The sequence below is a fragment of the Semicossyphus pulcher genome, unplaced genomic scaffold, assembly GCF_022749685.1.
Source record: "Semicossyphus pulcher isolate SPU_LCO1_2020_fin unplaced genomic scaffold, fSemPul1.0.p SCAF_6, whole genome shotgun sequence".
Lineage (NCBI taxonomy): Eukaryota > Metazoa > Chordata > Actinopteri > Labriformes > Labridae > Semicossyphus > Semicossyphus pulcher.
The window spans coordinates 900,660-928,499 of NW_027211737.1; the positions used below are offsets into that span (position 1 = coordinate 900,660).

At 42.7% G+C, this 27,840-nt stretch overlaps 1 protein-coding gene across 3 annotated transcripts; it reads right to left on the minus strand.

Annotated features, from left to right (window-relative positions):
- Positions 1-866: 866 nt before the first annotated feature.
- On the minus strand, positions 867-27,840 carry zfr (zinc finger RNA binding protein). 3 transcript variants are annotated; one of them, XM_069683071.1, is made up of 20 exons: positions 27,753-27,840; positions 27,500-27,581; positions 22,214-22,496; positions 20,578-20,716; positions 20,148-20,366; positions 16,194-16,438; positions 15,723-15,926; positions 13,385-13,703; positions 12,148-12,338; positions 11,939-12,058; positions 11,371-11,516; positions 11,051-11,207; positions 10,697-10,899; positions 10,403-10,553; positions 9,884-10,025; positions 6,766-6,863; positions 5,832-5,927; positions 4,253-4,364; positions 2,707-2,804; positions 867-2,603 (listed from the first exon to the last, which is right to left on the minus strand). In XM_069683071.1, the coding sequence occupies exons 1-20, from the start codon at positions 27,787-27,789 to the stop codon at positions 2,421-2,423; spliced, it is 3,225 nt and encodes a 1,074-aa protein (XP_069539172.1). In that variant the 5' UTR covers positions 27,790-27,840; the 3' UTR covers positions 867-2,420. The 3 variants fall into 3 exon arrangements, with proteins under 3 accessions (XP_069539172.1, XP_069539171.1, XP_069539173.1); XM_069683070.1 differs by having other exon boundaries at positions 10,688-10,899; XM_069683072.1 differs by lacking the exons at positions 867-2,603; positions 2,707-2,804; positions 4,253-4,364; positions 6,766-6,863 and having other exon boundaries at positions 5,839-5,927; positions 10,688-10,899.

Consider the following 27,840-nt stretch of genomic DNA (forward strand, 5'->3'; position numbering starts at 1 on the left):
ACATATTTCGAGGTATCGCTCTACTCAGCCTCCTGGAGGGGGTATATTCCAGGGTGCTGAACAGGAGGCCCCGGCCGACTGTCAAACCTACATCCTGTCTATGAATGTATTGTGGACTGGAAGGCTTGCAATGAAATTCCTTGGGGAATCCTTCAAGCAATCCGGTCCCTGTATAAGTGGGCTGAAGATACCGACACAGCTCTCAAAGTTAATGTTCCCAGTGGGTTTTGGCCTCCATCAGGGTTGTCCCCTGTCACCAATCCAGTTTGTAATCTTTACAGGCATTATCTCAAGGAGCAGCCAGAGGGAGGAGAGCATCTGGTTTGGGGACCTCAGAATTACATCTCTGCTTTTTGCAGATAATGTGGTTCTGTTTGCTCTATCAAACTGACCTCCAGCAGGCACTGGGGAGGTTTGCAGTCGAGTGTGAAGCTGTTGGATGAGAGCGGATGAGAGTCAGCATCCCCAAGTCTAAGGACATGGTCTCAAGTGAATGACTCAAGTATATGAGGGCGTTCTGGAGGGTGTTAAAATGAATCCTGAGTTTGACAGATTGGTGCAGCATCAGCAGTTCACCAGGCCTAGTACCTAACCATCATGCTGAAGAGGGAGCTGACCCAGACGGCAAAGCTTTCAATTTGAGTAATAAAAAGAAGTTGCAGACACAAGTTCCCTTCACATTGTGTCAGGGCTCAGCCTTAAAGATAGGGTGAGGAGGAGTTGTACTAAGAGCTAGGTGGTCAGGTGGGATTATAGGATTGCTCAGGATTTCCCAGAAGGAGCTCGGAAATGTTGCTGGGGAGAGGCAAACAGTGTAACAGAAAGCAAGTTATAAAACAAAACAGACGGCAAAAGATACAGAACACTTCAATATGGAAATGTATTTATTCTGCTACTGGAATATTAAAGCAGAGTGCAGAGCACAGCAAGCATTCACAATAGGACTGACACTAAAGGGCTGGAACTACAGGCGGGCGACCAATTAAAGGAGAAACCTGAATGCTGGCCCACGACAGTGTGGAAATCTGGTAGCTTTGTTATGCTGTCAGGGTTTGGGTTCACTTGTCCCCTCGGGGACAACTGAGAATATAAACAACTTGAAATAAATAAGAGCAACAGCCAGATGCTGTCACTTACATTAAAACTTCTTTGCGGTATTCTTCTCCGATTGCCTCCATGCTTGTTTGGTTTAAATGTATTGGGGGGCCTGGACATAGTGTTTTACATGTCACCAATTTGGCTATGAACTCCCACAGGGACTCAGGCAAAGGCAGTGGACAGTCCTGAGCCCTAAAACAAAATCATCTCAAGTCTGAGTGTTGGTTAGTGTGGAGATTAGGATTGGGCCAAAGACCGCCTGCGTAGGACAGGAAGGCTCAATGATCTGAAGATCCAGATCTCAACCCAGCCAAACAGCTTCAGGAGATTGTGGACCAACGTTTTAGACAGCGCTCTCCACAACAATCACCACAACACCACATTAGGGAAAATCTTTAGAATAATGTCATTCCTCCTCTCAAGTCGAAACCTTTAGTTCTGGTGAACCTACACCTTATGACACTTCATGTTGTTTTTTCCTTTAATTTCTCCCCCGTCTGTACATTACAGTCCCTCCCATTTCAAGTCATGATATTTATTCTTTTTTCCAGTATCAAACATAATTTAGCACCTAAACAAGTTAACAGGTAAGCAAGCCGATAAAGTTCCTTATTAACCAGGAAAGCTAAATATCAAAAGCCATAACATTACACAGTGTGAACAGGGCAAACCAAATTATCTTTATCTATTTAAAGATTAAACATATACTTAATGAAAAGACAAAACTACATTTAGGCTTCACAACTAAACAAAAGTCTATCAACAGTTAAATGTCTTCTGAATATTGGTGCAATGCCTCAGAGGTCTTTTTCATATTTAAGTGTAGCCTAGCGTTGATACAGAACAAGACCACAGCATCAAACATCACTTGCATTAAGCACAGTTATTCATACTGAAAAGAAAACAACAGTCCACCTCTGGATGCAGCTATACAGATGAAAGAAGGCTTTGACATAAATCACTTCTGTTCCACGATACAGAGATGTCTGGCTCTGTTTTTGATCCTATGGAGGTCCACCTTCCTCTTAAAACAACTTAAAATCAAACACAGTTCAGAGAGGAGCAGCTGCTGTCAGCTACACATCTGGTAAAATCTGATTTTTTTATCTAGTGCACAGAAATGTGAAGCTCAGCTTTTAGAAATCTACAACTAAAACAACACAGACGACATGTCTGTGTGACACAGAATGAGTGTGGAACCTCTGTAGCTTAAAAAGGAAATGAACAAAAACAGCATCACTGGAGCTTAGCCAGCACACAGGAGACAGTGTTTACAACATGTTAGTACTTTTTTATACTATGTTACTTTTAATTAGTGAAGCTTAGAAGCTGTCGTAATCCTTCTTGTCCTTTTTGCCTTCACCCTCGAAGCTGTCCGTCCCATCGCTGTTGTCACGGCGACGCTTGCGGCTGTTGCGGATGTTGAAGCGAGGGTTTGTCTGCGGCAGTGGGTCCATACCCAAAACTTTGTGGATCTGACGGAACGCCAACAGCCTCAGAGCAAACTGTACGGGAACACAGAGAGGACATTTCCGAACAATGGCGTCATCTCTCCTGTTTATATTGATCACATGGGCTAATTATTTGTTCTAATGTAAGAGCTTGTACCTGGGCACTTGAGGTAATGTCTTCTCTCTGCTGCTCTCCCATGGGTACGAGAGTATCCACCGGCTTCTTTTCACAAGGATCCACCAATCCTGGCCCACCTGTTGGAAAGTAACAAACGATAATAATGCAAGTTTACATTTCATTGAGTTTTTGTGCCCTCTTGATCAATACAACAGAGGTCTATGAGACACCTTTTTTCTCCACATATTTTTCATGTTTGTACATTTCATACCTAGACATTAATCGTCACTTCACCCTCAGTCTTGAATATATGTCAATACTTTTCACACCATTTCATCCAAAGAACCTAACCACTTAGGATCAGAAGTCTTGGACCCTTTACTTTGGGTTTTTATTGCTTAGTCAAGTCATCTTCCTAGAATGATGGAAATGTGCCCAATCTGAATGCAATGCAAGTGAACCTCTGTGAATTCCATGTCCTATTGTTTTTTCTTCTGAGTGTCCTAAGTGGCTGCAAGAACATCGACGCTCTGTTTATTTTACTCCTGTTGCTTGCGTTTCATGCAGTCATACCTACCTGCTGACTGCGTAAGTGCACAGCAGAGAGGAATGTTATTTGTTTTTATTTGCAGAAATAACTGGTAAGTGTGGACACAAAGCATCTGACTTTATGCAATGTAACGCAATATTTGGATGTTTGCATGCTGTTAGGTCATTTATTGGTTTTGCTGACGAGTCCTTTTTCTGTTCAGAAAAGGAGAAATTCCTTAGAAAAAAGGAAATCAAGTTCTAAGTCAGGTTACTGCCCAGAGACAGTCTGATTACATCAGTGCATTTAAATACAATCAGTGTCAACACAAAGATCTGTACTCCCTTTCAGCTTACCAAATTATTGCTCCACAATCAAAGAACTACATTTGTTTTGTCTTAAAAGGAGCAGTGTGGGGGATTTAGAGGCATCTAGTGGCGAAGTTGACCCCTCACCCTCCCCTTGTAGGAGAACAAATAGTTGCAGCTGTAACGTAAAATGCTCTCAGGAAGCTGTCCGCCGCTTACTGAGAACAGCATCTCAGGTGTGGAACAATATACACTCTCCATTAGGTACACCTGACAAATCTAATGTAATCCAATACACCAGCTCAGCCATGAGATTTGCTTTCATGTCGCCTGTAATGTACAGGCTTTTTTCTAAGCTGTCACAGAGGTGAGATTTCAGCATCAAGCTCATCATTGGTGGTGGGGCTGTACTGAGCTGCGTTATATTCAGAGGTGTTCCTAATACTGTGGCCCCCTCATGTATGTAAATAGAGAGGACAAACAATTAGAGACACATCTCAATATAATTCAGTTCAGTACAACACCACCTTTAACTACGGCCTCTATGGAATTTACACACTTCAGACTCTCAACAAAACAAAAGTCAACACAAACTAAACTTCATAAAAGCAGAATCCATGGCAGTGCTGTTGTATTGAGCTACCATCAATATTAGATTCCCATTCTTCCAACTGATCCATTGACTTAAAGGAAAGCAAATATGCTTGGACAATTCAATGCATAGGAATATAAAGAAAGAAAATCTTACCAGAGAGTAAAATCCCAGATGAAATACATTCAAAGACTCGTCTCAGTGCGTCACCGGGGCTGAGGGGGGCGGAGGCACTACTGATGGCCTTCTCTACCAGCAGCTCCATGGCCTGAACACAGTGTACATGAAGGATGGTTTAAAAGTTTGCATTAGTTGTTAAAGCTGTGATATACTGTAGTTAAAGTTATTGTTCAGAGGTGAAATCATACATATTTCATTCAAAGAGGTAGCAAATGTGTATGTAATTATATCAGCATGAGTTGCAGCAATGTTTCTGATCAAAGCTCTAAACTTTCCTTTATTCTGTAGCAGCCTAAATTCTATCATTTACAGGCAGATTATACCAGCGTTGTACATGAGGAGCAGGATTCTGTTAGAAAGAATCTGTGGCGATCCAACGTGTCCTGGGAGCTTTCAATGTTACGAACAAATAGGTGAAAGTCCGGTCAAATATTATTTGCATTTATTTAGCTGAAAAATAGTTCTACGCCCTTGATACAGCCTGCCAATCAACTGAGTAGGGAAGTTACTGAATGGTCCCTAGAATAATTTGGTTCCAAAACTTCACTAAACAGCAGAACAACGTGTCTCGCGCTCAAATGACCACTCTCTCCCTGAGAAAGTGCAGTTCATTATACATAGTAATATTAGTTAACATAGCCTATATTAAATGGGATATATTTCACTGAAAGGTCTGATGAGGACTTGAGTTAGGCCTGGAGTAAGTCAAGCCTCCATAGCCGGGGAGCACCATCATCACACGCTGGCATCTTGTGCACTTGTGGCATCGATGAGAGGGTCTGCTGCTGCTGACGCTTCCTCGCCAGTAATTTCTTTGCCAATATGACCAATAATGGTTCGGATGGCTGGTTTAACATATTCCTGAAGCGCTGAGGGGACGGAGTTATAATGAATCAGTGATATTATTTTTTTCTAAATATATATTATTTTCACCGGACTTCAACATATTTAACCTGTAAAAAAAACAGCAATTACCCAGATACCAGAAACCCTGATGAGCAGAGGTCCCTTTCATGCAGTATGTTAAAAACATACATGCAAAAAATTCTGCATAAAAAAAGTTGTGACAGATCAACATTACAAAAATGCTGATGTTAAACTCTAAAGTTTGAATATTGTTATAAAGATGTGCTCAGTGTGATTGCATGCATCGACGGGTTTAAACAACAGAACAAGCTTTTGTTGCTATTGCTGGCTCCCTCCTGGTCATCCACTTTCAATGTAACCCTCCAATTTCAATACCTAATGTTCACACCAGTGAAACCTGTTTGTACTGCATATTTGAAGAATTCCTTTATAGTGCAAATGCAAGCTGTGAGAGCCTGAGTAGTTCCAGCGTAATGAGGAAGTAGTACCGTGAGAGTAGCCGCTCTTGGGTGCAAGAACTGTGACTCAGAAACACTGAGATCCTTTGGCTGTTTTTGCTCTCTGCGTCTCAATTAAAAGATCAAGAAATATACCCAAAGGTTTCACGTTTCGCTCGTGACTGTCAGCCCTGTCACACGGTGCATAGAGTCCTAACAGTTTCTTTGTTCTGTTTAACAAACAGACTTACCCATCCTGGGAAGGGTGACCAGGTGGGGACTCTCTGACAGAGGTCTCGCAGGATTCGGATGATGATCACACAGGACTGAAGACCGTTGGCTCTAGCCTTTTGATGCAATAGAGTTAGGTTTTCACAGTAACAAACAGTGACAAGAGATGGACCAAACAGGTGAATCAGTTCTGCCATAGAGGTCCAAACACTACTGTGCATAATGGAAGCTTGAGTATGCTTTAAGGTGCGAATGAGCCATAAAAGTTTGCAATCAGCTGCCATTCCCAGTAGTCTTGTACCTCACAGTTAGTAAGGGAGTTCAAAGTTTGCAAGATGCACAAGAAAGGAGGACTTTTCTTGCCATCTTCTAAACCCTGACCCCAGGTTTATCCAGGTTTCTGACAAACAGGTACTTAAAGTACAAGAGTCCACCTGAGAGGAGAGTATAGGGACTGAAAGAGACAAAGAAATCTGCTTGACTTTGCCTGTGCTTGTGCTCAGAGAGCAGAATCACAGGAAACTACTCAGATATTCATTTTTCTCTCAATCCCCATTCTACTAAATATAGAGAATAAAAACAATACAAACATGGAAGCACTTCTTGATGGCACAACTCAGTGCAAGTTATTGTGCAGCCTTATGGAATCACATGTAACTAGAATAAAGTACTTGGACAATTGAAAGGGGAATACAAGGATGCCAGTTCTTTGTAAATGTTTGTTTTCAAATGAGAGCTTCAAATGAACTTAGATTTATACTTATACATGTGATGGACATTAATCAGATCCTTGTTATGTTTGGCATCCTTGAATATTTTTTTTCTCTTCAAATAGTCAGTTTTCCTCATTGTTATAAAATGAAAACCAAATGTGTAAAACACAAATAAATGAATAAACAAATAAAGAATGCATCTCATAAGGCTACAAGAAGAAAGTAAAATGATGTTCCGAACCTGGAACCACTTAGCGTGGCGCAGAGCAGCCAGAGCGTCAAGGCATTTTTGCCTGTCCAAGACGTCCGCTGGGTCTTTCACCATACCCGAGGTTACATCTAAAAATGGATTTCAAGTGTCAAAAAGGAGACGAGGAACGGGTGTTTGACCAGGTCAGCGAGGCTGGCAGAGAACAAACACATTGCCACACATACCAATGTTTCCTTCCAGGACAACCTACAGTCGGTTGCTTATTTTGTGATTTCTAAAAGTTACTGACATTAAAAACTGACTACACAAACCTACACACTGAGTAAGTGGATAGAAACAGATTGACAGTGTACAGCATGTTAAGTCATTATATTCTGTAAGAGGAGTGAATGAATTTACTGACTCAACAATGAACAGAACTACACTCACGTGTTAGGAGCTAAATTGGATGTAATTAGGTCACAAATATCTTGAAGCCGATACCATTTTATCAGGTTATTGTGTTTAAAGCTTCCCGTTACCTCGTTTAGTAGCATGGGAGCAGATTTTTTTTGGCTCAATCTCAAGGACAGAGGAAGAGTTCCATGAATAATGATCAATAAGGCCAGTTCAGACCACATATTTACAACCAGGGGAGTTAGAGGTTCTTGCAATGCGCTGAACTACAACATTTTGTAACCCGTCAGTTTACACTAATGTGACTAGTCATGAAGGATTCTGCCTTCCGTCTGGATTGTGTTTGCAGCCTACAGCACAGAGGGTGGGGCTGAGCTACACAGAGTTTGGTGAAATAGCAAAAGATATGATCATAATCATTTTTTAAATATTGATCGATTTGAATGCTGCATTATCCTGATGTTGTCAGGACCTAAAGAAACTAACTAATTCTAAAGTTAAACTAACAAACCAGCTAATTAACATGCTAAAGTTGTCTTATACGCTGTATTCTTTTAATTTTAAGTACAAATATCAAATCTGTTGAAGGTTCAGTGTTTCTGTGAGCTCTTAAACCAACACAGAACATCAGGAGCGGCGAGCTATGCTGCGGCTAACAATGTTAGCTCAGTTTTTGGTTTAAGATTACTTCAGTGTTCATCGCTCAAGAGGTTTCTAGCTGCAGATGAATTATCTGCAGGTCTCCTCTCTAAAACAAACAGACACAGCGACATAAACCAGTAAAAACACTGAAAAAACACTTTCAAAATAAAAAATCTGTGCTCATCTTTAGTAGGGCTTTGGGGGGCAGTGAGCAGAGCTGTCGTTAACTTTAGCTTTGCTTGTTTGTTTGATGACTTCCAGATGTCTCATGCCTGAATCCCTTCATCTGATTAAAAGATAAGAGTTAAAAACGACCTAAAAAAATTACAATATTGTGACTTTGTACAGTTAGAAATTAATCGGTTGAAAATGTTGTAATGTTTGGCTTGCAAGCTTAAAACTGCAGACTGACTGGTTGTTGTCACGTTGTCACAAAAGCTGAGTCTCGGGCGATGACGTCAGCTGGTCTGAGCAGAGACGGGACAGTTTACACTGCTGCAACTTTTCCTGATGTTTCAATGTTCTGAAATGTTTTTTTCCTTGTTGCAAATCTGTGGTCTGAACTGGCTTTGACATGAAGCTGGTGCAGAGAGGAAGAAACGGCTAACAGAGAATGACCTGATAAACAGTGGCATGGCAGTAGTAGGTGTGGCAAAGTTTTTGGGATGTGAGAAAACCTTGGTCAAAAATCCTTCCGAAGCTGTTGGGCCCTTCTTAACCTCTGATAGGAGACAATGTAGGAGATTTGTTTTCTTTTTGTTTAGATAAGTAAAGGGGTCTGTGTTCTGGACTGGTAAATATCACTACAGATATAAAGAGGAGGAAGCAATGGGTGCTGAAGAAGAGAAAAAAACATGAAACTACCAGCAAACAAAAGGGGTTAGGATATCACTGCATGCATACCTAACATCAGCAGGTTGGAATAAGACCCCAACAATCCAGAGGCTGTACTCAGGTCCAACCACAGAGTCCTCTGACATAGCCTTCTTACCTGAGCACTTAACAATACTCCCCTAAGAATAGTTTGAGATCATCAGATTTTAAAACAGTACTGGTCATGAAAATGGTTCATCTTCAAAACACTTTTCCTCGTCTTTCTATTTTCATTGAAATCAAAAGACAAATTCTTTTATCATCAGATCTAAATATTATCTTCCAGTGGGCCCAATTTAGAGTCTTACGTGTGGAAACATGTCAATCAACTCAGGGGAGCACTTTAGGAACAGGGGAACTCAGCATGGTGAACTGATCACCAGCACACAAAAGGAAGATTTGTTTCCTGTGGGAAAAGAACATCCAATCTCTTCAGCCAAATCGTGTTTTGAGAAAAGCTTTCAACAAGTTTGCACACTTCTTGCCAAATTAAAGCTTGAAGAACAGAGCTGTCTCCTGATGTCTATTCTTCCACCTTCTGCACTTTTTGACTCCTCATCTCATAAGAATATTTGGAGGAAAGATAGTGTAATGCAAGTCTCCCAATGAAAATATGACTAACATTAAAGTGGAAACAGAATCCCCTGGAACACAGGAAACAAAATAGAATCTCACCTGGGAATAACTAGACTTAACACAATGCAAACACTGATCATGCTTTGTTTAAAGGATAAAGAGAGCATTTGAGAGGTAGGAGTTACAGAGCAAAAAGCCTAAGAGCAGAACTGCTGGCACTTTCCTCTTTCAGATTTTAGGTCGAGCGATCTGTCCCACATCATCAAAAAGAGCAAAATTACTAGGTAGGGGGTCTCCCATCTCAAATTAGTAAAAGAAGATAAATCCCTCTAATGGTTTCATTTGTAGACAAAGGTGGGATTAAAAAAATAAAATCGACTGTGCACAACAAACCCTGCAGCAAAGAGACCACAACTAAAGTTCTGATGAGCTTGCACGTCCTTTGTTGCCCCGTCATTTTTGATTTCTGAAGTGAATCATAAATGAAGAGCAAGTTTCCAGGATGATCAGATTTTAAGCCCAACAAAACGATGTTTGTGGAGTGCCAGCAGGACGCTGCTCTTCAGGGATTCAACCAACATACTGAAACTGATTTCATAGAGAGAGAGCAGAAAGGCAAGAAAAGAGGTGCACAGGAAAGGGCTGTGAGGGGTTCTCCAACCTCCGTCCCGGCCAGTTTCCTCTCTGATGATGGGTGAGGTTAGTGTGATCGTCACTTGCATCTTTGGCTCGGTGCAGGAAGTCAGAATGATGGCCGCTTCCTGGATTGATCCATTCACCTCATATTTTTCTGGTGTTACAATCTGAAAGAAACGGTGCTGATGTTAATACACTAACATGATTTCGAAGTGAGTACGGGGAACATATTTCCCAAAGTAGGAACTTGGGAGCAGACCTGGTTCGTGACATCTACACTCAATGGCCACTTTAACAGATATAGATGTTTGTTCACAAAACTAGTTTGAATGTGTGTGCTCTAAGCTGAACAGTCAGGATAGCCATATTCTGTGGCCAATTTCATGCAAAGTATTGCAAATTCATTATTGCTTCATGAAATTAGAAGAGACATACTCTGCTGGGTAGAACCAACACTACAAACAACTAAACCAAAGGCAATGATGAGTCTTAAAGTGGCCACTGAAGAAATTAATTGTGGTGTGGTATTTTGTAAAGACAGTACTGTTAGCTGTTTGGGGAGGTGCTCCACAATGCGGGTCAGGAGGCTCTTGGTGGGCTTCTCAGAGCAGAGCAGGACCAGGTTGACGTTCTTGTCCCCACGAAGCAGCAAACCTTTGGCCAGGACTCCGACCCTCATCACTCCCTTCAGAGCTCTAAGACAGTCACAGGAGGGGGAAAATATAAAATAATGTCATCAGTCTGAAAAATGAATACATTTGCTTTTTAAAGGGCAAACTAGAAATGGGTTTATTTGGTGCAAGTGGATTAAAAATAAGAAGAGACCCACTTCTCACACCTGTCTTTAGCAGGTTCTTTCTTCTCCTTGTCCTCCTCTTTGCCCTTGTCCTGGTCTGTTATTATGTCTGAGACCAGTTTGAGGGCCCGTTCTGTGATGGACACGATCTTCTGGATAGACTGGAGCTCGTCTTCTGAGGGGTAAATGGCTGCGTGTTTGGTCATGACGTAGCGATCATCTGAAGAGTCAGGCCGACGAGGAGGCTGAGAGACACAAAAGGATCAGAACAGGTTCAAAACAGAAACACTGTTTAGTCATTTATTATACAAGTATAATGTTTTTATTATCACTGATATATATTAAACATTCCACAGACTGTCCACACTGCATAATAACATTAATCATTAAACCCACCACAGGACCCTGAGGCTGCAAGCCTGGCATGCCAGGCCGGACTCCCAGTAGACCAGGAGGCCCCTGTGGATACCCTCCATCAGGGAGACGACGACGATCATCCCAGTGGTGCTGCTCCTCCTCCATACGCCTCCAGTACATGTCTTCTTCATAACGTCTGAACATAACATAAAATTAACTTGATTGATCCCAGAAAGAGTAAAATCACTTAGACGCAAATCCCAGATGTGGTAAGCCGTGATATTTTCCCCCCAAAGCGTAGCTGCATCTTGAGTTGTTTTTAGAAATGTAATTACTTAGACACTTTGATAAGAAAATACCTCATCTCTATTCTCCAGCGCTCCTCCTCCTCTCTTCTTCTCCAGTACTCCTCTTTCTGCATCTGCTTTCTCATCTTCTCCTCCTGAATCTTTCTGGCTCGAATGCTGGGTTTGACCTCTACCTGCAGATCTGGGTTCACCTTTTTCTGCAAAACAAATAATAATAATAATGCATAATGTAGTTTATAAGTGAGAAATAATAAAGCTTCCTTCAAATACACAGCAAACTTTGATGTCACAGGGGCTCAGTGTAAAATGTGTAGCAAAAGAAGCCTTTTAATTGCTACCAGATTTTAGGAGTCATAAACATTTGAAGGAAAAGGGATGATGAAAATATCTAACAGGCTACATATTTATCAAACCAGAGTTAACCCTGGAAGTCTGACCAAGACTTATATCACTGATGACTTCTTGCAAACAGGTTAACTCAGCTCTGCAGCTCTGAACAGTCCTCACTTTACTTAAATGTGTAAACTGTAAAACTTAGTTTCCTTCTCCGACCCTCCTGATTATTGCACTAGTATGTAGGCATTTCTTTAAGTTCAGTGGAGACATGTCAGATACAAACCTTGTATTGCAGGCGATGTCTTCGACCTTTCAGATGCATTTCCTTTGCATTGGGATCGTTGAAACTACATTCACAGAGCTTGCAGTGGAAGCGGATGACTTTGCCTTCATCATTTCGGACCTACAGAAGAGTTCCACATGTCACACTTGGGTTTAAACGCATTTTTCAGTAAATGTAGCTGAGCTCCAGCCCATGCTTTGAAGACTTACCTCCTCAACGTAGTCATGACCGACAGGCTGGACGTCACTCTGCAGAGCAGCGAGGGCCGATGCAGACAAAGAATCTGAGATGTCATTCTTTGGGTCCTGAAGACCTGATGAGGGCATCGCAGGCTTAGACTCTACTTTGGCCTCCGCTCTGCCCTCGTCCATCTTCACTGTGGTCTGTAATTTATTTCCACCTGCATTTGAGAAATTACAATAAGATTCAATCATAAACCATTTGGTCTGAACAGTCCTAAAGAACAAAGAAAAATTAGGAGAGTAAATACACTTGTAGGGTTAGGTACAGATCTCAATACTTTTAGAGGTAATGACTGAATAATGTCTGTATTACAGGGTACAGATTTATGTTTAATCCAGGCCAGTCAGACAGTGGCAGTAACTCCGTAGTTGTCAGCTAAGAACAATTGATATTTTTAAAGTAATATAATTAGGCATCTGAAATACTCCCTGCAGTACTCCACAGTACCCTTACTTATGAAAAACTGGTTTAGACTGACAGACTGGAGGTTATACTTAGGAATTCAGAGGGAGGGGTTTATTTTGTTGTGTAAAATGTATGCAAATTAAATTATATCCTTTTTAAAAGGTTGAAATTAATAGGTTTGGGGTAACTTTTTTACAATTGGAATTACATCCCGTCATTACAAAGAGGGTGGAGGTAAAAAGGTTCTGTTAGTTACCTGTACCGGTTTAATTCAGAACTGTACCCAGACCTACGGCTCTTAGGTTATACTAGTCATGTCTACATGATGGAGAGGCACTTCTCTATTTGATTGCAAAATGAATTCCAAGGTTTGTAGCTTAATACAGCTACACAGCACAGGAAGTTATACACTTAACAACTAATAGATGAAATATTCAGGGTTTATTAAACGGCTCTGAAAAAGGATTTTTCTCTTAAAATGACAGACCATAAGGCCGTGAATAAATGCATCATAGACTTCATAGGTAGACAGTTGACTTTATTGTGACCTTAGTGTTTACTGTTTCCTCTCTAAAATTAAAGCATAACAGCCATGTTGGTAGAAGTAGTAAATTCAGATAGCTTCTGGCAAGAGGAAAACCAAAAATTCATCCATCTCCTTGGATCAGGTAGTGAAATTATGAATATAATCAGGACAGAAACTCTGCGTCCTGGTGCCCGGCGACACTGCGTCTGACATAAATAAAGCTTAAGACTGAGCTGAGACTGACTGAGCACCATAAAAATGCTGGTACTAACCAACAAAGTTGATCTTGGGGGTGTTGACTTTCTTCCCAGCTGAGGCAGATGCTGCAGCAGATAGGCTGCTGGCTAATGGGTTCTTGATGCCCGTCACACCACTGCTGACGATGTTGACAGGTTTCAGGTAGGGGACGCTGGAGGTGGAGGCAGTGGAGGAGGAGGCAGACCCACACAGAGAGCTTGAGGTGCTGGAACTGTTCAGGGAGGCCGTGGTGGCCTTACTGGGGGCAGCTGTGGTGGAGGAGGATGTCTGGGTGACCATACTGGGCTCAGTGGAAGGGATGGGCTTTCCAAGTTTAGTGTGAAGCTTTACAACCTGCAGAGGAGAAGTCAGAGTACAGAGAGAGCACATAATCCACAACAAACATAATCCCAACACCAATTTGGTATGTGACATAAAAATATAGATATGACTTCAGATTGTGTTCTTTTACACTTCATCTTTGCCTGTGTTATCCTCTCCCTCTCTGTTATGCAAGATCTTAAAGCTGCAGTAGGTAAGATGGAGAAGAGAGCGGGCTTTGCTTCAACATTTGAAAGATTACAACCTCCAGGTTCCCCCCCCTTCTCTCTCTGCAGCGCTCAGTCCTGCCTCCAAAGCCCTCCTCGCAGAGGAGGCTGTCATGCGCACGAATGCTAGTAACCACAGCAACTGAAGAAGCCAGGTATACAACATGGCGGACACACCGGTAAAAACGTGAAATGACAACAACCGCAGCTGTTACACCACCAACACTATCGAAGCAGACACACATCAAACCAGCGGAAATCAGTGTTTTTGCTGTGAACGGTAATCTACAGCTAATTCTATTCAGCAAAACCACCAGCACTTCACTCCACAGTCTCTGTTAACAAACTGAGTGAGAAGAGACTAAAGGTGTTTTCCCCAGGAACTAGGAAATAAGTTGTGTAGTAATAAATGATGTCATTATATTTTGTTAAACATTATGTTTGCTGCCTTGTGGACTGGTAGTGTAGTGCAGTGCACTTTTATTGCTTCTCCATATGTCATTGGACTGATTTGCACAATCTTCCCAGGATGTTAGGCCGCGGTGGAAACGCAGACAACAATGGGCCACAGGAACCATTTAGTTCCTTGAAGAGAAGTTCCTGGAACTAAAAGTTCCTGGTACTTTTGGTCGAAAAGCACCTTAAGTTGCATTAGTCATTACCAGCAGAGCATTTCCCTTTAAGGAAAGTGGCTTTGTGGGTAATGTCTGCATGTGATGTCGTCTGGTAGGTTTGTTATGTGAAGTGAGTTAAAAACAGTAGTAGGATGAAGAGCAGACACAGTGAAGCTCATGTTTTCATGTGTTGTTAAGTTCCAGCAAGGTAGATAATTAGCTTTAGCATGGCTTGTAGCTATTAACTAGTTAACTGAACCAGCCTAAACAAACCAGGGGAGTCTCAACTGAGGTTCAGAGGGCCGAAGCTGGGGAGGGCCCAAGATATACCGAGATAGGGAAAGTATTCAGTGCTGGTTGTTTAGCCAGATTCAGAATCATTACTGCTTTTGCCATTATCATTGTCGTATAGCTGAGGCTAATAGAAAAGTCATTAGTATCTCTTATTTTATTATATTCAAATGCACATACTTGACATTTTTCTTACTTTTATTATGCCATATATTTCTCTATGTTGAGCAACTGTAACACCCGAATTTCCCCCCGGGGATTAATAAAGTATTTCTGATTCTCATTCTGATCAATAAAAATCATAAATATGAAAAAAACTTGTTGACTAGGAAATTATTTAGTTGGGGGCAGCCCTAGCTTTTAATGGATGCTCCAGTTTCCTGCCAATGACGTGACGTTCAGCTACTTGGCAGCTCTAAAGTGTCTGTAGGTGTGAATGTGAATGTCTCTGTGTCTCCCCCAATGGGAGCTGATTTAGGCTCCAGCCCCCACATCATGGCACAGCATAAGACAGAGATGGATAATGCTTTGAGGCTTCATGATTTGCAAGTAAGGAATGTAAATGAATGTTGAATGATAAAAAAAGTGTTTGCACTAAGAGCAAACACTTAAATAGGCAAAATAAAACTTGTTTCTGATGTTGTGATTGTGGTCCGTTTAAGAGCAATCAAATGGTAAATGGAGTGCATTTATTCAACACTATTTTGTCTTCCGATCACTCAAAACGTCTTTACTGATGTTTGTCAGTAAAGGACAATCTGACATGTAGATCGAACCCCCAACCATCTGATTTAGAGACGACCGACTCTACCACTGAGCCACAGCCGCCCCCAAGATATTCAAGATATTCTGTACCTATAATTATATAAAAGAGACAGAGCCCTGACTGATTAAGTGTCTAAACCCACTCACATCCATACCTTCTGGTGTTTGGCTCCTCGGATATGTGCAGCGTAGGCGTCGGCGCCGGTGCAGGAAACATCACAGAGTTCACAGCGGAGCTGGTTCTGAGCATTTCGTGCCAAAGCTCCTCCTCCACTCCCGCTGTTGGTGCTGCTCTGAGAAACTTTCAGAGCTGCCTCCTTCTTCTTGTGCTTCTGACCCTCCAGATGCTCCTTGTAAGTCTGAAGAATTTAGTGTATAAAAGGGAGAAAAAGCAGATATTCAAACTGTTTGACAGGTACTTGTTGGTTTAATTAATATATCTTATTTTTAGAATACAAATGGACATGTTGAAGGCACATATGCTCTCACTTTATATTATTTTACATCACTGAAAGCCATTGCCCTTGACTTGGCAAGACTTGGCAAAACTTGGCTTAATATGTGTGTGCGCTTATAGCTCAGCACATTTAACAAAACGCTGTAACTGTGGACTGTAATGAACTCACCTGGGGGCCGGCACAGCTGATCTTGCAGACGTCACAGTAGTGGATCTGAGGGGGTTTGGGAGGCTGCTTGGGTCGAAGCTGTTTACTCTGGAAGGGGGGTTTCTTTGTGAAGGTGTTCCCTGTCCACGCTGCTGTGGCTGCTACAGCTGCCACTGCCTGCTTCTGCTGCTGCTGCTGCTGCTGCTGCTGGTAGTAGCTGGAGGCTGCAGAGTAAACTGCTGCCTCATAGCCCGAGTATGATGTTCCTGAAAAGGATCAAACAAAGCATGCTTACAATCTGCTCACTGCCCTTTCATGTTAAAGCCTCCGTGAAAAAGTACAGCTAAGTAAAGTTTATATGCATAACAACCATGTGCACCATTTCAGTTTATCATGTTAGCATTGGGGATAAAAGATGAACTGCAATTCATTATTATCGTGATAAACACATCGCAAAAGACTGCATTTTTCTTGATGAATAAAAGGAACCATTTCATGTACAAGCACTGTGTATTCACATCCACATGCAAACGTTCTATCAGAGGGCCGCCCAGGTATATTAACGGCTGCCCAAGTATAGTTGCCGACTAACGTATCATATTTCGTATTTTATCTTTCCATGATCTACGTACACGATTGATTACTGAACCTTCTTCCCTCGCGCTCTGCCCCTCCTGACCTGTCTGCACACATGCTTTTCAGAGAAACACACACATACAGAGAGAGACGTCTTCTGGTACGTCCTGTAAATGCATCAATTAAGGTGCCACGTCACCTGTTAAATATGGACCTTCTTATGGCGCTGTTTTAAAGCTTTTAAGTGGAGCTGGGTAGTGTCGGTGTCATTCTTAACCAAGTCAGTTTTAATCGTTTCAACAAGCCATGTCTTTAAAAAGGTGAGCCTCCATCAAGTGCAGCCAACCACTGCTGTAACAACGCGAACGCAAACGAAACGAAAAACAAAAGAAACATTCAAAATGTGAGTTGTGTTATGTGGCAATTTTGTTGACATTCATCATGAGCTGTACGTTTTACAGAGCAGACACATGAAGGGAGAGAGAAACAAACAGAGGTGCTGTGTGCAGGTACAGAAGAGGTGTAGGTGTGAGAGGAAAAATAACTCAGGCCTCTTTCACACATGCACTCCTGACATTTTCCTGACAATTTCAGGACCGTCTGACCCTGACATTACCTAGAGTGGCCCTTTCACACATGTCCCTCACAGCGGGAGATTTTTCACTGTCTGACACAGACTGGGGGACAGGGAGAGGGATAAGTATATTTTGCGACTAATTGTATCACGTGTTTTTCATGTCAAAAAGATCGTCATCCACGATCGATTGACTTACGTAACTTCAGTGTATGGTGTAACCGCTGTTTTTATGACAATAAACTTCTTGAATCTTGAATGTTCAGGAGTACAGTGCATGTGTGAAAGGGGCTTCAGAGAAGCAAGGCCAGCAGATTAAAGTAATAGTAGTTAACAATAACATATGGTGGAGCAATTGCAATCGCCGCGGATGGCAGCCTCGGTACTGCCTAGTACTTTTCGTGTTTTTGTTTATTTGTTGGCTTTACTACTCCCCTTCTCTGGTCACATTCACCAGAGAGGGCCTCTTAAACATCGGTCTGCCCTCTGCTGAACTTTTGTCACCGGTTTTCATTGAACCAGAAAGTTTCAGCGAGATTCTTGTCGGAGGTGCAGCAGCTCTATATGGGATTAGCCAGAGACGCAGATGGGGGAAGCGAGCAGGAGTGTTCGTGAAACTGAGGCAGCAGGGATTACGCACTGCGCTCCCGTCAATCCACCCGGTGAACCTCCGCTCTCTGGCCAAAAGATAGATGAACTGCTGCTCCTCAACTCATGAAACAGAATTTTGCAGATCCGGTGCACTGTGTTTCACCAAAACCTGGCTCAGTGAACACATCCCAGACAGCTCACTACATCTACCGGGCATCCAGCTGTACCGAGCGGGCCGTGTAACGGAGCTTTCAGAAAAGACGAGGGGAGGGGGAACATGCTTCTACATAAACGAAGGTTGGTGTACAGATGTCACAGTGTTGAAGAAGTTGTTCAGCCCGCACTTAGAGACTCTCTTCATTAACTGTAAACCCTTTTATTCACCGTTGACGTTTGTTCTGGTCCGTGTTTGCATCCCACCTCAGGCCTGTGTAACCGAGGCATTACAATACCTGGCTGACCAGATAACAGACGTGGAGAAAACACATCCAGACTCCCTGCTCATCCCTCTGGGGGATTTTAACAGAGCAAACCTCAGCCATGAACTGCCAAAATACAGGCAGCATATAAAGTGTCCCACCAGGGATGCCAACATCCTAGACCACTGTTACACAGTTTTAAAAGGACTCATATCGCTCTGTTCCCCGTGCAGCTTTGCAGTCTGGTCCATCTCATCCCGACCTACAGGCAGAAACTAAATTTTGCTAAGCCTGTAGTGAATACTGTGAAGAAATGGACAGACAAGTCAAAGCTGGAGTTACAGGCTTGCTTTTTTTGAAGCTGCAGCCACAGGCCTGGATGAACTCATTGACACTGTGACATCGTACATTAGCTTTTCTGAGGACGTGTGTGTGCAAACCAAAACCTTCTGCACATACAACAACAATAAACCCTGGTTCACATCAAAACTCCGGCAGTTACGGCAAACCAAGGAGGAGGCCTAGAGAAGTGGGGATGTGGTCCTTTACAAGCAGGCCAGGTACACACTGATGAAGGAGATCAGGGCAGCAAAGAGGAGCTACACTGAGAAGCTTAAAAACAGATTTCAGCCAACGACCCTGCATCAGTGTCGAGAGGCCTACAGGACATCACCAACTACAGGAGACCATCCCCCCACCCTGTGGAAAACCCCCAACTGGCTGACGACCTGAACGTCTTCTACTGCAGGTTTTCACACCCCTCACCCACTTCAACCTGCACCCCCTGCCACAGTTTGTGAAATCACCAAGCTCCTCCCCCCCCCCCCATGTTTTACACCACCATCATTCAGTCTGTTCTCTGCACGTCCATCACTGTTTGGTTTGGACCTGCCACCAAACAGGATAAGAACAGACTGCGACGGACAATCAGGGCTGCAGGAGAAATCATCTGGGCCGACCTGCCCTCCATCCAGGACCTGTCATCCAGGGTCAGGAAGCGGGTAACATAACTGCAGACCCCTCACACCCCGGACACAAACTGTTTACACTCCTCCCCTCCAGCAGGCGTTACAAAGAACTGTACATCAAAACATCCAGACACAGGAACAGTTTGTTCCCACAGGCTGTCACTCTGACGGACACTGAACAGTCACAGAGCGTCAGAACAATCAGTGTGGAAAAACCCGTCACCTGTAAATAAGACTGTCTATTGTTTATCTCATCATATGGACGCACATTTTATTCATCTAAATATCATCCGTCATCTGGCACGAATCTATGCAGTTTTTTTTTACTGTAAATACTGGAAACTATCTACCTCATGTAAATTAACCCATCTGTAACATAATTACATATTTTTTCTAAATCATATATCATCATATATGTTTCAGCATCTATTCATTGTCTTTCGTAGGCTTGCAGATACTAGTTTAATATTAAGTGTTGAATGTAGGCTTGTACATATTAGTTTAAGTTTTAATATTTAATGTTTAAGTGTACATAGAGAGCGAAGCGGAGTCAAATTCCTTGTATGTGTACATACCTGACCAATAAAGCCAATTCTGAAAAAAGCTAAATCTTATGGTGAAATACGGTATAACATTCTTTCTGTCTGCATCAAGACATAAGACGAATGCAGTAAATATTTTCAATTTTAAATAATAATGTCTAGAAGAATCAGGGAAGAGAAATTTAAATGAAATAAAATCTAATTTCGCCTAGAAGGAGAAAACCGTAAAGAGTTCCACTCTAAAAACACCAAAAACAGACTCACTGTTCTTCCAGAACAATAGTTAGTACCTTTTCCAAGCTTACCAGAGTAGGTGACAGCGTTGGTGCTGTATGTCGGGCTCTGGGAGTATGAAGGGACCACAGAGGCGGCAGCAGCCACAGGCTGGACCGTGGAGGTCACTGGGTAGATGGAGAAGGTGGAGGAGGCTGGACTGGGAGCCGCTGGCTTTATCACAGTCACCTGTCGAGTCTGCTGGCTCTGTGTGTACGATGTTACACCCTGACTGTACCCTGGTTTGGGGGCTGGAAAACACAAAAATCAATAGACATTACCTCTCACAATAGTATTCTTTAAATGTACAGAAGATGACAGAGAGGCAGAACTATCTGAATAGATGAACATTTGTCAGACAACTATCCTTCACAACCCTCCCATAGACCATGATAAGTGTCAAATGAGTCTAATATTTGAAAGGGATGAAGGTAAATCAGAATGAGTTGAGAGTGTGTTTACCTGTCTGGTAGTAGGACTCTGCCACGCTGGGTTGTGGCTGAGCAGCAGCTACTGCAGCTGTAGCGGTGGGCTGCTGATAGTATTGTTTACTGTCATAAGCCACAGCGGGAGCGGTGGAGCGGACGTAGGAGTACGAGTCCTGCAAAGGAAAACAGTGAAGCTGTTAGCTGAGGAATCCTCCTCCTGTCAACATGTTCAAGGCTTCAGAGTGAGACACTTATAAACCGTTCAGTTTATTATGTAAAAGTTATTCTGCAAAAAAAATCTCCAATCTTAAAAACGTGTGGCTCTGTTAAAATGTATTCTTTGGAAATGAACATTATGTTAACTCTAGAGCACATGAAAGTGTTCAGCGAAAAACCCAAACATATTTTTTATACCACAATTAACTTCTAATACAGGGGGCTCCAACCCTGCTCCTGGAGAGCTACCTTCCTGCATGTTTTAGGTTTCTCGATAGTCTAACACAGGGGTTCCCAACCCCCGGTCCACAGGTTGTTCAGCACCGGGCCGCGAAACCCAATAGGTGTCTGTGACATTCCAAACATTCGCGGAGTCAGAACCGTCGAATGGGCTGTGTGAAGTGTGCAGCCACACAGAGCCTCGCACCTCTAAAGACACTTCAAAAGTCGCCAAATTCAGCTGGAAAAACCGCGGACCTGGCAACCCTGGCTTCGCATCCCATGAAACTTTGACCAAGAAGCCTGATGCCCCTCTAAAGCTCTGTGTTTATCAATGAAATATATGGACTACACAGCATATGGGCTTATGACAGCCTGTGGAGACGAAGTTTATACTTTAACTGTGCACAGAAATACGGACGTATAGCAACGTTATTGATTCAGGTATGAGCATCAAAACACACACAGGTCTGCGTTATATCTGCTCCTCTCCTAACTTCTGTCTCCTCTCGCGCGGCATGATAACTCTGATAAACTCCGGCTCATCTCAGTCACAGAGTTTGAAGACGTATTTTATGCTTTATAAAAGGGTTTTCACGGAAATACGGGACCGATCACAACACTATTATCTTAATAGCGTTGTGATCCTGCCCCAGGCAGACCCTGAGAAACACACAGATCAGTCACTGCGCTGCATGAGTAGAAACTGCACACTGCCGGATCACATTATAAATTCAGATAAACTGCTAGGATCACACTATGGATCATATGGATCGCGCCGTCCCTTGTGTCGGCTCGTCCCGTATTAAAAAAAACAAACTTAGATGCAGTCTCCTCACTGAATAAACACAGATACGATCCGTCTGTATTTCCGTGCGTGTGACTGAGATTTATGTGCATGCGCGTCGACCCCCGGTCCGTCAAAAACAATATTGCTACTGTCCGGTCCGTGTAGTCAGAAAGGTTGGGAACCCCTGGTCTAACACACCTGATTCAAACATTTTGCTCGTTATCAATCCCCTGAGACGCTTCATTTGGTCAATAACGAGCAGATCATTCAAATCAGGTGTGTTAGAGTACAGAGAAACCTCAAACATGCAGGAAGGTAGCTCTCCAGGAGCAGGGTTGGAGACCCCTTTTCTAATAGCAGTTAAAACAAACATGCAAATCCAGCGTAACTTCTGAGACTTCAATAATAATCTGTGTGGAGCCCTGAAAAAGATGTGTTGATGTACCTGGTAGTTCTGTGAGGTGACGGGTGGAGGTGGTGGGGGGACTTCAGGCTGGCGCTGAGCATAGCCATAGTCTGTGGCAGCGTGTGTTGGCTGGTATCCTCCATAAGCAGCAGCAGTAGCAGCAGCTGCCACAGCAACAGGCGCAGGCCTCGCTACGGCAACGGTGGCTGCAGTGGGAGCGTAGGCCGCGGCTACGGTGTGAGCCGCCACAGGGGCTTGATGAACGGTGTAACTGGCTACTGTGGTAGGATGAGTGTACGCTACCCCAGCAGCTGGCTGCTGACTGAAACACAGAAGAAGAAAGACAAAGGTTCACTAGTGGGGTACGGGTCGGTTATAGCTGAGGTTTAAATCATATATTAGTATCACCTCTACACAACACAAAGAGTTCTTATCTTCTAATGTAATGTGGTCTTCGATCAGCAACTTCACCAACACATAACTGACCGAAGTTACAGCAACAGCTGCTGTGTGTGTGTACAACACTACCCTCCATAAACTTCGGCTTGTCCAGAACTCTGCCGCCCGGATCATCACCAGAACACCTTCTTCCCACCACATCACCCCCATCCTACAGCAACTCCACTGCCTCCCAATCAACCAACGAATCACCTACAAAATCCTTCTGTATACATTCAAATCTATTCACAACCTCGCCCCTCCCTATCTCTCCGACCTCCTGCACATTGCCACTCCATCCCGCACCCTCCGGTCTTCCTCCTCCATCCACCTCACCACACCCCCTGCAGTAGCTGGCTGATTCATGCGGCCCGCCCATAGATCTCAGCCACAGGCTGTAGCTCGGTCGCGCTTCGCCTCTTTGCCTGCCTCTGGATTAGCCGTCTCTGGCATTTCCAATATGGCGACCCCCAGCGGCGGCGCAATTCGGTCTTCCAAACGCTTCGTCAGAAACCAACGGGTGACGTCACTGAGACTACGTCCATTATTTATACAGTCAATGTTATTACCCTCTTAAGCCCCTGATTTGCTTCCTATTTTTGGTGTGACAACACAATTTTGAATCTATTCTCCATTGAATAAATAGACAGACCAGAAAATAGACATGGGGCATTTTTCTGACACTTGGGCCTACACTGTACAGTAAGTTAAGCTAGGTGGTGTTGATGAAAGGTACCATCTGTTCCATCTGTGTCAGACAAAGGACAAATCATTTCTAAAACACACAGAATGCACAAAGAGAATTAAACTACTGTGAGCAGGGTTATTTTCTTCACCTGACCACAGTTGGCTGAAAATCTTGTAATGTGATTAAATATTAAAATGCGTCGTTGTCATTGACATGAACACACCTTGAATTTTTTTACACCTATTAATTTTTACAAGCTTCATAATGCAAAAACCAGTGGTGCCGGTTCAAAAGTATTCGCTAGTTAACCTTAAATTCAGAATGAGAGTTAAGTGATCTGATCCAATGATGTACTGCCGCCGCCACTAACCAAAAATCACACACTTAAATTACGGGAAAAATTGGGGCGCTGGTTTGCCTCAGTTGGTATAGCAGGCGCTCTATGTTCAATTATGGTTTTGACTTCAAACGATTATAAAAAAAAATATTGCTTCAAAGAGTCTGACGAGGAGCGACAACAAATACGGTGCGAGATTTGTTACACAGTGGTGTTTGCTCCACAAAAGGAATCTGACCAATTTGTTTAATCACCTGAAATTCAATCACCGAGTTGCAATGACCAAACAATAAAGGAGGGAAACACAGAGAAAAGTACACCGCGTTCCAAATTATTACGCAAATTGTATTTAAGTGTCATAAATATTACATTTTTTGTTTTTCAATAAAACTCATGGATGGTATTGTGTCGCAGGGCTCTTTGGATCACTGAAATCCATCTCAGACACCTGTGATAATTAGTTTGCCAGGTGAGCCCAATCAAGGAAAAACTACTTAAGAAGGGCGTTCCACATTATTAAGCAGACGACCATTTCCAAGCAATATGGGAAAGAAAAAGGATCTCTCTGCTGCCGAAAAGCGTGAAATAGGTCAATGACTTGGACAAGGTATGAAAACCTTAGATATTTCACGAATATTTAAGCGTGATCATCGTACTGTTAAGAGATTTGTGGCTGATTCAGAGCACACACGGGTTTGTGCAGATAAAGGCACAATGAGGAAGGTTTCTGCCAGACAAAAACATAGGATTAAAAGAGCAGCTGCTAAAATGCCATTACAAAGTAGCAAACAGATATTTGAAGCTGCTGGTGCCTCTGGAGTCCCACGAACATCAAGGTGTAGGATCCTCCAGAGGCTTGCAGTTATGCGTAAACCTTCTATTCGGCCACCCCTAAACAATGCTCACAAGCAGAAACGGCTGCAGTGGGCCCAGAAATACATGAAGACTAATTTTCAAACAGTCTTGTTCACTGATGAGTGCTGTGTAACCCTGGATGGTCCAGATGGATGGAGTAGTGGATGGTTGGTGGACGGCCACCATGTCCCAACAAGGCTGCGACGTCAGCAAGGAGGTGGCGGAGTCATGTTTTGGGCCGGAATCATGGGGAGAGAGCTGGTCGGCCCCTTTAGGGTCCCTGAAGGTGTGAAAATGACCTCTGTAAAGTATGTGGAGTTTCTGACTGACCACTTTCTTCCATGGTACAAAAAGAAGAACCGTGCTTTCCGTAACAAAATCATCTTTATGCATGACAATGCACCATCTCATGCTGCAAGGAATACCTCTGCATCATTGGCTGCTATGGGCATAAAAGGAGAGAAACTCATGGTGTGGCCCCCATCCTCCCCTGACCTCAACCCTATTGAGAACCTTTGGAGCATCCTCAAGCAAAAGATCTATGAGGGTGGGAGGCAGTTCACATCCAAACAGCAGCTCTGGGAGGCTATTCTGACATCCTGCAAAGAAATTCAAGCAGAAACTCTCCAAAAACTCACAAGGTCAATGGATGCAAGAACTATGAAGCTGCTATCAAATAAGGGGTCCTATGTTAAAATGTAACTTGACCTGTTAATGTTTTTGATTGAAATAGCTTTTGGTTTCAGTAAATATGACCTCCTAATGCTGCAAATTCAAAAGACGAGCATTTTCAGTTCATAACAACCTATAAAATGTTATAAAACTCTGTCGTGCGTAATAATTTGGAACAGTGCATTTTAAGTTTTTTATTTTTGAAAAATACTGTTATCATTGGGAGGTTTGTTCAATAACATTCGAATTCATTAAACTAACGGTTGATGACTTGAAAATTATGCTGACTGTCATTTGCATCGACTATTTAGGAAAATCTGAGAAAAATATAATTTGCATAATAATTTGGAACACAGTGTAAAGCCCCTTCGACTTCTTCTACCGCAACACAATCATCGATAAAGGCCACCCTTTATAATGCAGCCTACCCGCCCAGCTCACATAGACATACAGAAATAACAGATGCCCTTACATTCTTCCTAGCAAAAGACATGCGCCCCATTAGCACTGTTAACAACCAGGGATACAAGAAAGTGGTCAACACTTTAGACAAGCGTTAAGCTATGCCATCGCGTCACCATTTCACCAGAGTTGCACTGCCTGCCCTGTATGATGAATGCAGTGAGGAAGTTGAATATTATATTTGATCTAATTTATTTTGATTAATTATTTATTTTTATATATTGAATGTATGTTAATTTTCAGTAAGTTGTGGAAGTGCACTAACATTACAGTGGATCTGATCTGTTTTAATCTTAAATAAATATTAAAATAAAGAAAAATTATTATGTATTATATCATTTATTTTATTATTTATTTATTTATTACTTTAAGTTTTTCAGTTGAATAATGTTTCAAAAAAAATATTAAGCACTGTACACCTTGCTAGTATTGACGCGTCGGATTTATTTGAGAGATATGAGATTCCTCATAGTAAATATCTGACACCAATGTAGTTACTACATGATAAATGCGGATGGCTAATGTTTAAAAGCAGCACCTGCCCCTCCCTCATTAACAAGACAAAGGTGCCCCTGAGCAAAGCTTTTTTCCCCAGCTGTTCAGGCTAACAGGCCAGACTGATTTCACTCTGCAACCTGCCCAGTGTGAATGTGTGCAACTGTGCGAGTGTGGTCAGGAACAGCTGGGTTTTCGGTTAAAAAAATCACTTAATAACTAAAAACTACTAGAAAAGTGTAATTACTTTCATAGACTTGGTATAGTGCCCAGGCTATGCATTTCAATGACGGCCGGCTTATCACCCTGACCTCCGATCTGACAAACTGAACTATTTTGTCTTACAGTGTGGTCGAATTAAACATAATATGAATGATCCTTCATGAGAAGTGATGGTTGGATAGCCAAATCTCCCTCACACACCTTTCAGGCTGTTTGTTTAATCAATGCTTTTTTCCTGCCCTTACTGTTTGAGAATTATGGAGGGTACGATGGCAATGACAAATGAACAGCATTTTAAGATGCAAATTCAGGAGGCTCAACTTGACAGGCAGAAAGAAAATCTGCATGAATGAAAGCACAATGTGAGAAAGAATAATCAATCAACAGGCTCAACTGATATCGCATTGTAGCCTAATAATAATGGTAACGCTATAAAGCAAACAACACTTTTGAATGTGCCGCATGAAACACAGCAAACAAACCATCAGGTCCCCCAGTGAATACTAAGTCCCAAGTGGACAGGGCTAAGTCAACAACCGGACATCCACATCTTAAAAGAATAATACATGGGCTAACAACGAATCACATAACCACTTTTATGTAGTATAGCCTTGATTCTTAAACACAGGGTTGATCCAGTCTGAGAACACACACAGAAAGGGCACAATCTGTTGGCTGGCAATGCAAGGTGAGTTCACACCTACGATAACACAGCAAACCGTTTTTTAGCAATCAAGTTTGCCCACCACCATCAATACAATTCAACATCGGTGGACTTTTACTGCTGACCTGATGTGTTATTTGTGGCCTATAATATTATGACATTAAACAGCTGTGTTGTATTTTGGTGTGTGGCTACTCATTAAATGCAAGATTGTATTACTTCAGCTTACTGCATAATATTTAAGCTTCATTAAACGCTTCAACGCAGTCAGATGTGTTATTAACGCAGTGTAATTTTCAGTCTGAACCTCCGCTGACTTCCCACTGCAGCAGCGGAGGGATACCCGCCCCCTCCCCCAGCTCAACAATGGCAGCTGCAGGAACCTTTCAGCCTTTACATCCCCGAACATCACACAGCGGAGCTAACGGCTGAGCTCATTAACACTATACAGCTTATTGTCACAGGACAAACGAGTATCTCTGGTATCCTTACCTGTACTGGGCGGCAGCGCCGTGGGTAAATCCAAAGTAATTGCCGGTAGCCATTTTGGCATCTTCACCGAGCCGGCTGGGCACTGCGGAGGACAGATACACAGGATGACGCTAAGCTAACCGTTAGCAACAGGCTCAACCGAGCGCTCCAAGGACTAACCGTAAACGTCAACATCTTTATATCGCTTGACATGAAGTTAGTGGAGTCTTTATGAATCACTGTTAAATGGTGTTCACGTTTTAAAAATACTTACCATAGGTGAAGGAGACCACTGGACATATGGGAATCATTGGTTTCGTATATTCTACCGACGCCCGTACTGCAGACCAGCCTACTTATAT

What these genes read in the sequence shown, in the direction of transcription:
- zfr (XM_069683070.1), bottom strand. Translation starts at nt 27,789, where the DNA reads ATGATTCCCATATGTCCAGTGGTCTCCTTCACCTATG. An exon ending in GGAAACTGGCCGGGACGGAG is followed by an intron (nt 6,864 to 9,883) that starts GTTGGAGAACCC and finishes ATCCATTTTTAG; the next exon opens with ATGTAACCTCGGGTATGGTG. An exon ending in GGTCACCCTTCCCAGGATGG is followed by an intron (nt 4,365 to 5,831) that starts GTAAGTCTGTTT and finishes CACTGTGTTCAG; the next exon opens with GCCATGGAGCTGCTGGTAGA.